Below are 12671 nucleotides of genomic sequence, written 5' to 3' on the forward strand. Positions count from 1 at the left end.
TGACCACCAGGGGGCAGACGCTCAACACTGGAGCTGCCCCCAGCCCACAGGCCAGCCAAGGTGGGTGCTAGCGGGGGCCACCCAATCACCCCACTCGTTGCCCCGCAGAGGGAGGAGACCAGCAGCGGCAGGTGGCAGGGCCGGCAAGCAGGTGGCACCAGGCTGGCCAAGGCTGGTGACAGTGGGGGCCCTCCTATCATCCCGCCAGTTGCCCCACAGATCAGCCCTGATCACCGGCCAGGCCTAGGGACCCTACCCCATGCACGAATTTCATGCACCAGGCCTCTAGTAGACATATAAAAAATGATGCTCAAGGTCACTTTTCATTAGAAAAATGCAAATTAAAACCACCATGAGCTACCACCTCACACTTGTCAGAATGGCTATCATCGGTATATCAACAAACAAGTGATGAGAGTCCGAGAGACCCATGAAAACATTACCAGCATAAAATTCCCTTCTTTCCCAACAAAAACAAAATAAGAATTAATAGTATAACAGCAGTTCCCAAGATAAGGAGTTTATGGACTCCAGGAGACAAACACACATAATTTCACAGGGTCTGTATGGTCAAAAATACTTTTATGATAATACGAAGCTGTTATTTGTCTGTCACCCTGTCAACATTTGTAATGTGTGATATAAAGCAATGGAGGGGAAAACTATGCCTTAACTTGAATCAAGGCAGTGGCACCAATGCAGTCATTATATATATATATTCGACTACCTTGTAGTGTATTTGTGCGTGCACGTGTGTGTGTGTCTGGGAGGGAGGGAAGGAGAGAGGGAGGGAAGGATGGAGGGAGAGAGTATGTGAGTGTGTGTGTGTGTGTGTGTGTGTGTGTGTGTGTGTATGGATGGGGGACAGTTTTGATTTTCCATCTCCATGTGAATTACCTTCCTGCACTCTGAAGTCTCGAACCACAATCCTTTCTCCTGAGCTCAAAATGGCATACAAATCCCTCAACTGCCTGATTTGTCCTTGGGTCTCATATTCTTATGGATCCTCCATGTGTACATACATATCAACTTTGCTTATTTTTCTGTCAATCTGCACATTAATTTGATCAATGTCCTCTGTAAAACTATCCCCCAAAAAACTACCCACTTAAAAATATATAATTATGGCATGGCCATATTATACCAGCATTAGAAAGGGCACTTTTGAAGAATATTAATGAAGTATAACATAAACACATTTTAGGTAACATATAATATTAAGTAAAAATAAATATTAACTTAGAGGAAAAATCAGGACATAAGACTTATCTAGAGAATGATGTCAATGCTATAAAAAATATATTTAAAAGTATGGAATAAAGGGCAGGGGTTTTGTAAGTTTTTATAATTATGAAAATACTAGAGGCCCAGTGCATGACATTCATGCACGGGGGGGAAGGGGGAGGGAGGGAGGCGCGGAGGGCGCGAAGGGTCCCTCAGCCCAGTCTGCATCCTCTCGCGGTCCAGGACCACTTGGGGGATATCTTCCTGCTGGCCCAGGCCCCATCCGATCCCCCCAGGGGGATCGGGCCTAAGCTGGCAGACAGACACCCCTCTTGCAGTCCAGGACCCCTTGCTCCTTACTGCCTTCCTGCAGTGCCACTGCACTCACCAGCCATGAGCAGAAGCTGGACTTGGTACTCCCCAGTGCCACCACGGAGGCGGGAGAGGCTCCTGCCACTGCTGCTGCGCCCACCAGCCACAAGCCCGGCATCTGGCTGAGCAGCACTTCCCCTGTGGGAGCGCAATGACCGCCAGGGGGAAGCTCCTCATTGAGCATCTGCCCCCTGGTGGTCAGTGTACATCATAGCGACCGGTCATTCCACCCTTTGGTCGATTTGCATTTTAGGGTTTTATTATATAGGATATAATCTTTAAGATTAAAGTATAAAAAAATGTGGTCAGAATAATATGAGGTAGGTCCTATTCAGATTTATTCACTTTCAGTACAAGATTTTTTAAAAAATTTTACTTACTCAATGTAAGTAGATTTCTCAATAGAAAAACATTTGGGCGACTGTGGAAGGGCTGCTGCCAGGACTTGCTGGTAGAGCCTGACAGATGGGAAAAGCCATCAACTCTATTACAGTACAGTTTCCCTTTACCAGTCACCACAATGATTTTGCTGCTGCGGTTAGGTTCCAGTGATGTGTTTCGGCTGGGATAGCACTATTCTCTGCTATGAAAAACACAGCAGCATCTTTTATCTTTCAGGTACTTGAACAAAATCTCAGCCCTGGGAGGCATTATATATATATAATTTCAAATGTCCTAGAGGAAATTGGGGGTGGGGGGAAGGGGGAAAGAATGAGTTACTCAAAAAAAACACACAAAGAAATTCAAATTTGGAAACTTTATTGTTCTCATACAAACTATTACACAATCTGTCATCAAGATGTATTTCAATGATTTTTTAAAACCCTGAATTTAAAGTTTGTAAAGGTATGTTCAAAGTACAAAAGAGAAAAAATATATCAAGTACAAAAAAAAAATTACAAGGCTTTTTACGTATGATTTTACTAAGAAGTGGTGACATTACAGCACACCCCTTCTAATTTCCTATTAAAAACAATGCCCTGATACTTATGGTACCTCTGAGGGTTGGGGGGTTTCACTGAGAACTTTGGCATTATCAATGCTGCTTAAATTTCTTAAAGAATATTCACTCATATTTCACCTATGTGTGTATTCTTACAATACACATGGACAACAACAAGGAATACTGCAGATGATCTACTATCGCAACAGAGATGGCTGGTTCTTATCAGACATTTATATGTGCTCACTTCAGCTTCTTTTATCAGTACTGAGCCATTATTAGGGTTCCTAGTGTGATAAAGTAGAAAGAGTGTAAACCTAGGAATGAGACATAATTTAAAGCCTGTTATCTACCAATTGCCAGCCTTGTGACCTTGACCAAGTGAATTAATGTCTCTGAGCTTCAGTTTCCTAAACAGTAAAAGTGATAACACCATCTATCTTTAGAAACTGTAAATTGCAATTGCTAATAATATGTACAGTAAGAAGAAAGCAGCATGGTGAATTTCCATATCTTGGTGGGGATAGGGAAAAGAAAACTTCTAACAGAAAGTTGACATATCTTTAGAAAACTTGATGACAACATGGCATCAAAAGGAACTTATTCTAATCATCAAATCAAAGGTAAGTGAAGAAAGAGTGAGCATATACAACTCACATTGTGTTAGGCAATATGACAGATCCTGGAAATAAATAGTCTCCTGCCTTCAATGAGTTCAAAATTTCCCATGGGAGAAACCTCCAGTTTCTTAAACTATTAATAGCATCTATAATACAAAGTAAAAAAAAATGGCAGAATAAGATCTATAAGCATGTTGCAATTACCTGAAAAAAGAAAAAGCTCCCCTTACCTAAAAGTCAGTTCTAGTCATCTAGCTAAAGGACAACAGGACCCTTAGACATACTGGCCCAAAAACTAAAAGAGGTATCATCTGGTAGATCACACAAAACAGCTACTAAGCAGGGCAGTCAAGATGCCAACTACTGGAGAAACAAGGGTAAGGACTAGCCTATAGAGAGAATGTACAGAAAGAAGAAAAGGAAAGGCGGCAAATATCCATTTTGTCATTCAACATGCAAAACCATCTGGTGGTCCATCAGCTATACCTCTTGCTGTTCTCCAAACATGCCACACTTACTTGCTCTTTGGGGCCTCTGTACTCACTGTCCTCTCCCACAGAAATTCTTACCCCCAGATTCATAGATAACTCACTTAAAGGCATTAGCCTATACTAGGGGCCCAGTGCACGAATTCGTGCACCTTAAAAGGAACTGTGGACCGAGAGGCTGCTGTAGGCACAGGGGCGGGTCTCAGCCCATTCTCTGAGCCCCCACCCAGCCCCTCCCACCATGGCCCAGTCTCCCAGCAGTTCTGCTCCTGCTGCTGCCACTCCCATGCACTGAATGCACCAGCCCCACTCGCACCTGCTGACGGCGCAGAGTGATTGGGACCGGGGCCAGAAGCAGGTGCTAGCAGTGCCGATGCTGCCCATCAGGTCAGATGGTGCAAGCAATGGCTGCTGCCCCGATCACCCCTCAGGAGCAGGGGGAGATGGAGAAGCTCTCAGGGGCAATCAGGGCTGGCAGCCACCGCTTGCACCCGCTGATGGTGCCTAGTGATAGGGAGCTGTGCCGGGCACTGGCAGCGGGTGCAAGTGGCGGCTCTGGTGCCAGCTGCGGGTGTGAGCAGTGGCAGCACCGGCAGCAGGTGTGAGCAACAGGTGGGACTGCAGCACACAGGAGCAAAGAATTTTCAGTAACCACCAGAGGCTTGCCCCAATGACAGTGACCGGTGCCCCGCCTTGGTCTGGTGCCCCCACTCACATGCTCCACCATCCCGCCATGACCAACACCCACCATGTTCTACACACGCCCCCTGGTGTCACGTCATAGTGACTGGTTGTTTGGTTGTTCTGCTATTCAATCTATTTGCATATTAGCCTTTTATTATATCCTATATAATAAAACCATAATATGCAAATTGAACGGCAGAACAACGGGTCTCTATGACGTGCACTGACCACCAGAGGGCATATGCTCAATGCAAGAGCTGCCCCCTGGTGGTCAGTGCGCTCCCACAGTGGGAGCACTGCTCAGCCAGAAGCTGGGCTCATGGCTAGCAAGTGCAGAAGCAGTGGCAGGAGCCTCTCCCACCTCCACTGCAGGCAGGCAGTAAGGAGCGAGAGCCCTGGACTGTGAGAGGGATGTCTGACTGCTGACTTAGGCTTGATCCCCAGGGGGAGCGGGCCTAAGCCACAGGTGGACATCCCCCAAGGGGTCCCAGACTGCGAGAAAGCACAGGCCGGGGTGAGGCCCCCCCCCCCCGCCCAAGTGCATGAATTTCATACACCGGGCCTCTAGTAGGATAATAAAAGGCTAATATGCAAATTGGCCCTAATGGTGGAACAACCGGGAACGACTGGTCACTATGATGCACACTGACCACCAGGGTGCAGACGCTCAATGCAGGAGCTTCCCCACAGTGGTCAGTACATTCCCACAGGGGGAGCTCTGCTCAGGTACAAGCCGGGCTGACAGCTGCAAGTGCAGCAGCAGTGGCGGGAGCCTCTCCTGCCTCCTCGGCAGTGCTAAGGATGTCCCCCGAGGGCTCCCGGGCTGCCAGACAGATGTCTGACTGCCAGCTTAGGCCCCTTCCCCCGGAGAACAGGCCTAAGCCGGCAGGTGGACATTCCCCGAGGGGTCTGAGACTGCAAGAGGGTGCAGGCCAGGCTGAGGGACCGTCTCCCGAGTGCACGAATTTTCATGCACCAGACCTCTAGTAAAGTATATTTCCTCAAAAAAGACCTTGGGGAGAACCAAGATGGCGGCATAGGTTAACGCCGGAGTTTGCTGCTTTGAACAACTGCTTCAAAAGTGAAACTAAAAGACAGAACGGACATCACCCAAAACCACTGGAACGCTGGCTGAGTGGAAGTCCTACAACTAGGAGGAAAGAGAAACGCATACGGACACTCAGAGGAGGCGCAGTGCTGAAGTCAAATTCTGAGGTGCGGAGTGCGCGCGCGGAGCGGGCTGGCGGCGGAGGGCGCGGTTGGCGTTTTCAATCAGGAGGGAGTCGCAGACTCTGAGCTCCAGATCCCGGCCAGTCTTTAGGGACCCAGACTCAAACGGGAGAAGCGGGACTTCCTGGCTTCGGTCAGAGCGAGTGCAGCTTTCTCTCCGAGCTTTGCAGCGGGTGCTCGGACTCAGAGAGGCAGAGCCCCTGGGGACAGGACTGAGAGCCGCCATCACTGCTCTCTCCGGCCCACCCTATTGATCCTGTGCGACCCGCCCCGCCCAAGCCCTGCACAGAGGCATTTGCCGGATAGCCTCAGGCAAAGGCTAGATTAGCACCTCCCTAGAGGACAGAAGTTCTCTCACTGCTGACACAGCTGATTCTCATAGCCACTTGGCCTGGAGGTCAAACCCTCCCTGGAATTAGCTATAAGATTTAACTATAAGACTGCGCACAAAGACCACTAGGGGGTGCACCAAGGAAGCATAACAAAATGCGGAGACAAAGAAACAGGACAAAATTGTCAATGGAAGATATAGAGTTCAGAACCACACTTTTAAGGTCTCTCAAGAACTGTTTAGAAGCCGCCGATAAACTTAATGAGATCTACAAGAAAACTAATGAGACCCTCGATGTTATATTGGGGAATCAACTAGAAATTAAGCATACACTGACTGAAATAAAGAATATTATACAGACTCCCGACAGCAGAACAGAGGAGCGCAAGAATCAAGTCAATGATTTGAAATGCGAGGAAGCAAAAAACACCCAACCGGAAAAGCAAAATGAAAAAAGAATCCAAAAATGCGAGGATAGTGTAAGGAGCCTCTGGGACAGCTTCAGGCGTACCAACATCAGAATTATAGGGGTGCCAGAAGATGAGAGAGAGCAAGATATTAAAAACCTATTTGAAGAAATAATGACAGAAAACTTCCCTCACCTGGTGAAAGAAATGGACTTACAGGTCCAAGAAGCGCGGAGAACCCCAAACAAAAGGAATCCAAAGAGGACCACACCAAGACACATCATAATTAAAATGCCAAGAGCAAAAGATAAAGAGAGAATCTTAAAAACAGCAAGAGAAAGAAACTCAGTTACCTACAAGGGAATACCCATACGACTGTCAGCTGATTTCTCAACAGAAACTTTGCAGGCCAGAAGGGAGTGGCAAGAAATATTCAAAGTGATGAATACCAAGAACCTACAACCAAGATTACTTTATCCAGCAAAGCTATCATTCAGAATTGAAGGTCAGATAAAGTGCTTCACAGATAAGGAAAAGCTAAAGGAGTTCATCACCACCAAACCAGGATTATATGAAATGCTGAAAGGTATCCTTTAAGAAGAGGAAGAGGAAGAAAAAGGTAAAGATACAAATTATGAACAACAAATATGCATCTATCAACAAGTGAATCTAAGAATCAAGTGAATAAATAATCTGATGAACAGAATGAACTGGTGATTATAATAGAATCAGGGACATAGAAAGGGAATGGACTGACTATTCTTGGGGGGGAAAGGGGTGTGGGAGATGCGGGAAGAGACTGGACAAAAATCGTGCACCTATGGATGAGGACAGTGGGTGGGGAGTGATTGCGGATGGTGGGGCGGGAACTGGGAGGAGGGGAGTTATGGGGGGGAAAAAGAGGAACAAATGTAATAATCTGAACAATAAAGATTTAATTTAAAAAAAAAAAAAAAAAAAAAGACCTTGGCAACTATGGAAATATTTTAATAATATTCAAAACTGTTCACATGCTAGTACCATTATTGCAAAACTTTTCTCGTTAAGTTTCTACTCTCTTTGATTAGCACAACAAAAATTCCTACACATTTTGATCTTGAAAATGGTTCCCCAAAACAAAACATCAGCAGTAAAACAGACATCAGTGTAGAGTTTAGAAGTCCATTTGATATATATAAAATGAAGTCATGTCATCATTTGCCAAAAACTAGGAACCTAAGACCCAAAAAAGAGAAAAACAATAAAACAACACTTTATACAATTAAAATGATGATAAAGTGAGCCACTCACTCTCTGGGAGCCTATAAATGGCACTTAACCCAAACACCTACCTCCCACGAAGTGAAAAGTCCCTTTCTAAAATCCATGACAATGGTCCCCAAATGTCAGCCTACAGAACATTACTAGCCCAGGACTAAGTTTTCAATAGTCAGAGGCAAAATATGGAAAATGAAGATCATAAAGAAATCATAAATTTTAAAATCTACAAAAACTTAGCAAACTTTGCATGCTTATTTTTGATCTTCACTGTTAGTTCCATGACCAAACAAAAGGTGGAAATAGAAATGGAGAAAATTTGGTACAAAATAAAAGATAATTCAATGCCCTGCATGGTTAAGACATCTTTGTCTCCTAGGAAAGGGAGTTGTGTACAAGTTTGAGAAAATGTAAAGCAATACATTTGAGTTAAGTTGTACAAAATTACAGTTTTGTAGGAAAAAAATCAAACGTTACCAATTTCATCCGTTTCAACCAATGTAGTAATTTATTTTTTTCAAGATCTCAAGAATAGAATGACCACACACTTGCAGTATCAAAAACTGTTCCTGTTCCTGTTATTTCCTTCAAGACTTTAAGAGCAACAATGCACATGTGAATTTAAAAGTCTGAGTCTTACCTATCATTTTACAATCCCAATGCTCTCAGCACATTCAGACCTAAGACTATGTCAACCACATTTAGAAAAGTTTCAAGAGTGATTCTGAAAAGTATAGAAAGCGACCATATAAGTTAAAAACCTAACATTTTCCCTCTAATTCAATCAAACCCTTGTGAAGCCACTAGCATAATAAAAGAAAGGTGTTTTTAATTTTTATCCCCTATATTACAGTAAAAGTCAATGCCAATGGGGCTCCTAATATAATTTATGGGCAAAAAAAACAAGCTAAACTGAGAATTCTTGACTATTACTACACAGCTGAGTGCTAGATAAAATATCCGTAACATCTGAATGCCAAAAACATCTAATGTTTTATTGTACACATAATGCAGGAAAACATTTGTTGTGATCTATCAACAAACATTCCAAGCCAATCTACTTAGTAATCTGCTGAAGTTGCTGTTTTAAACTAACAGAAAATATAACTGTGCTTAAACAAACAGAAAATGTAACTGTTCTCATTCTGAAAGTATGATATTACCTCAAGTTAATAAGAATTGATACAAAAAGAAATCATTTTATAAAAATTAATAACATTTGGAGCATGACATGCAACAGTCATAAAACAGCATTTGTTTTCAAAATTGGCAGAGAACAGAAGTTTTATGGAAGGGAAACACTTATTGATTAGGGATGTTCCTATACTTCACTATTTTGCTTTTCAATGAATGCTAGCACGGCGCATGAGGACTATATAGTATCCTCTCCTAATATAATTTCAAAGAATCAAAGACCTTTAGAGTTTGAATGAAACTTTGGGATCACTAATAATCCAACCATTTCACCATACAGAGGAGTAAACATCTGATGAGCCTTAGAGATTCCATGATTTAGCTCTCAAAGGAGCAGCCATTAACAGCCAAGGAGAGGCTAGAAGGCAGCAGGTCCTAGGTTCCCTACCATAAACCAGAGTCAAGTGCCCATTACTATCCAGCAAAACAAATAAATGGTGCTTTTAACATTTAAAATGGAAATTTCATTTCATTTAATATTTAAAATAACATTTATAAAGTCTGAATCAATAAATGACTTCATTATTACATTTGGTCAATATATCCTTAATAAAACCTTGAAGTAAAATAAATAAAATGAAGACCAACAAATCTATACCAATACTCTCAGAAAGGAAGGAGCTATAGCATGCCAGGGGCAGGACGGCATCATTCTCCCCAAAATATCTATCTACCAAAGGTAAAGTAAAACAGCCAATTCTAGACAATGTACCTTGTGTGAGGAGTAAGTGGAAAGTGCCCAAGAGTCTGCTTGTGCACCAGAAATAGCACTTACAGTGACTATTGATACAGGGAATATCAGGCAATCCCAGAAGAAAACAAAAATCTCCAACAAAGTGAAATCAGTGGGTAGTTCTAGTTTTTGGAATATACACTGGTTTAGTATTCAACTTCATCATAAACATGAGAGCTTTAATAAAAGGAGTGTGAAACAGAGAAAACCATTGGGAAAGTAATCAAACTGTGTCAGACTTGAGTTCCTGAGATTTTCCTTACTTAACTGCACTTAAATGTATACATTTTATTCTTTAAAATAACTGAAAACCTAGATTAAATGGGTTAAATAATGGTTAAACACCAATATAATCTCTAATTAAAGCATCAATTTCCATCTCTTCCATCTTTGTATTTAAATATTTAATCCATTACTAAATGAATTATAATATTAATAAAGATAGACTGTCCAAAAACTAAATTGCTGTTACAAAGCCTGAAATAATCTCCTAATCAAACTCTCAAGGCATGCAAACATTACAGAGATAGGGATCAGGGTCTTAGCAGTCTTTAATTTCAAAGAGATGCTTAACAACTCATTACAGTGTTGCACTTGCTGAATTGATGAGTTATAAAAAGTTATCCAGACAGCGCTCAGATTACAGAAAATCAGAACCATAACCAAGGTTTTAATCTGAACTTGTCAATTTTCAAACTTGTAGGTGGGTCACCTCTGCATTTGGGTGAATGCAGTATGGATGGGTACCACCATCTTTCAATCTTTCTGAATAAGTATTCTAAAAATCATAAAATTATAGTTGAAGAGTAACAAATAGAAATTTAGTCCAATGGTGATGAGTTTAGCATATTACCACAAGTTATTTCAGGATAGTTGAAGTGCCAAAAATCTACTCATGAACCTGAAGGTTAGGAACCCTAATAATTAATGACCAGTCCTCATATTTTACACAAAAGGAAACTGAAGCCAGAGAGAGGACTTGTCCAAAGGCAAAAAACTTATAAGGGACAAAGCCAGGACTCCAGTCAGAGAGTTTACTGTCCATGAGTCAACCAGATTCCTCTTCAAAGTGGGTTCAAATAGATTTGGCAATTGCTTCTGCTAGATGCCCTGGAGGCTTCAACAGGCAGTACTCACTTTTACTTTAAATTTCTGACTTGGAATGAGAAAGTATAAATGTGATAGTAGTCCTATGATTAAGAACTACTAGGGTAACTTTCTCGTCTTATCCTATCACCTATCCTCACACAAGCCCAAACCCAGGCATCAAGCCCAATTGACTCTGCCTATGCCAATTCAGCTGTGGTTTGGTTTTTTCTCTAGTACATCCTTAAGTAAGGATACAAGCTTGTAAGAGTCCAGCTTTGTGTGTCTGAGGGACTTATGTGGTCTTAGCTCTAATTTCCCTACATCGACTCTAGTCCTGGCGTATTTCCCCCAAAGAGCCCAGCATTAGCTCTCCCCTTCCAATCTGGATGTCATTTCTCTCAGAATCCCCTCTGGAGTTCCCTCATTGCCTGAGACCTCAGCTATCACCCTCCTCCTGTGCTTGGCCACATACCAGGTATAAAAGGATATGGAAATACTCCATGTAGTTTCTTACTCAAGATGGTGTTCATAAATTTAAAAGATTCAAGTTTAAAATCCTGAAAATGTCACAAGCCTACCTTCGTCACTAGTTGCCTGCTGCTTCACCAGAGTCATTGGGGATCTTGCTGGAGGCTTGCTCAGTGGATGGCGCCAACTTTTAGCTGTTTTGGTTTCTCCCTCTATTATCTGATTACAAAACAAAAAATGGGGGAGAAACACAAGCAGTTAAAAACTTGTTTTAAACAAAACAATGATTTATAACAATTTAATTATGAAGAACTCTTGTACTTTTTTTTTTACCTCGTAGGTTAGCCCTTTTATTAAAAAAAAAAAATGTAAAACTTTAAGTAAAAAAATAGGAATCCATTCTATTAGCTATTTTACCAAAATTCCATTAACTATCCTTCCACTTCATATTAAAATACTATCTGTATGTAGTTCAGGGTAGGCTTATCAATCCAGCAATAAATTTAGCAATTAGCAAGTTTTCAAACGTTCTTTAAAACTAACTTAAATTTAGGGTTATATATTCATAATAATATAGGACTGTGGCACATGGTCACATCCATGCTGGTGAAATGAGAATATATAGCATATTATTTTGCTTTCTATCCACACAGAAAACCACACTGCCAAATTGAGCCCATACACTTCCTTTTATTCAGACATGAATCATCACTACTCTGAGGATTAAACACAAAATCAAAAGTGGTTTTTTCCAATATGATAAATTACAGTCATCTTGAAATCACTTACCTTTTTCTTTGTTGTTAATCCTCACCCGAGGATTTTTTTTTTCCATTGGTTTTTAGAGAGAATAAAAGAGAGGGGGATGTGGAGGAGAGAAACATCGATGTGAGAGAGACACATCGATGGGTCGCCTTCCGAGCACCCCGACAGGGGCCAGGGAACAAACCTGCAACCCAGTACATGTTCTTGACCAGGAATCGAACCCTTGACCCTGTTTTGCTTGGGCTGATGCTCTAACTACTGAGAAACACAGGCCAGGGCTGAAATCACTTAAATTTTATAGAAAATCTTTTGTCCTGGGTTCTGTAAACTACATTTTCTTTTCAAGGGTAGAGAAAAAAGGCTATGTATACCCTGACATCTTCCAGACAGAACCCACTTACAAGCTTTCCTGCCCATTCAATCCAAAAAAAGAAAAAGGTAGGGAGATTCCCATAGAGAGTTTGAAATTACTAGGTTTATATCAACAGTTCACTGGGGGAAAAGGACTCTCAGAAATTTTCCTGTTAGCTAAAACAGCAATGGTCAGAAATGGAGAAACTACACTGACATCTGACAGCAAAACAGGATTTGCTGAAAAAACATGTGAACACATTCTAATTGAAGCTAGAAAAAGAAAAAGTGAAACAGGATCTGTGGTTTGGGAAATTATAACTTAGTCAACAACAAAATATTTATTAAACCCTTACTATACAACAAGAAAAAGTACACTAGCCCCTGCTTTCAAGGAGTGTGCTCTATAGAAGGGAGGAGCCCAGACAATAAGCAAGTAAAAAGTAAATCTCTATCAGGTATTAATAAGCAAATATGCAGTAAAGAAAAAATAAAATAGGACAAAGAAATGGAAG

General features: G+C 41.8%; 1 protein-coding gene across 1 annotated transcript in view; it reads right to left on the reverse strand.

Moving 5' to 3' along the window:
- The window catches only part of KDM4C (lysine demethylase 4C), a 328521-nt gene that overhangs the window by 131386 nt on the left and 184464 nt on the right, over positions 1-12671 (reverse strand). The window contains exon 12 of the mRNA XM_081103409.1: positions 11151-11259. Coding sequence (XP_080959535.1) covers positions 11151-11259 — 109 coding nt within the window. The remainder of the gene's footprint in view (positions 1-11150; positions 11260-12671) is intronic.

The sequence above is a fragment of the Myotis nattereri genome, assembly GCF_964212035.1.
Source record: "Myotis nattereri genome assembly, chromosome: 12".
Lineage (NCBI taxonomy): Eukaryota > Metazoa > Chordata > Mammalia > Chiroptera > Vespertilionidae > Myotis > Myotis nattereri.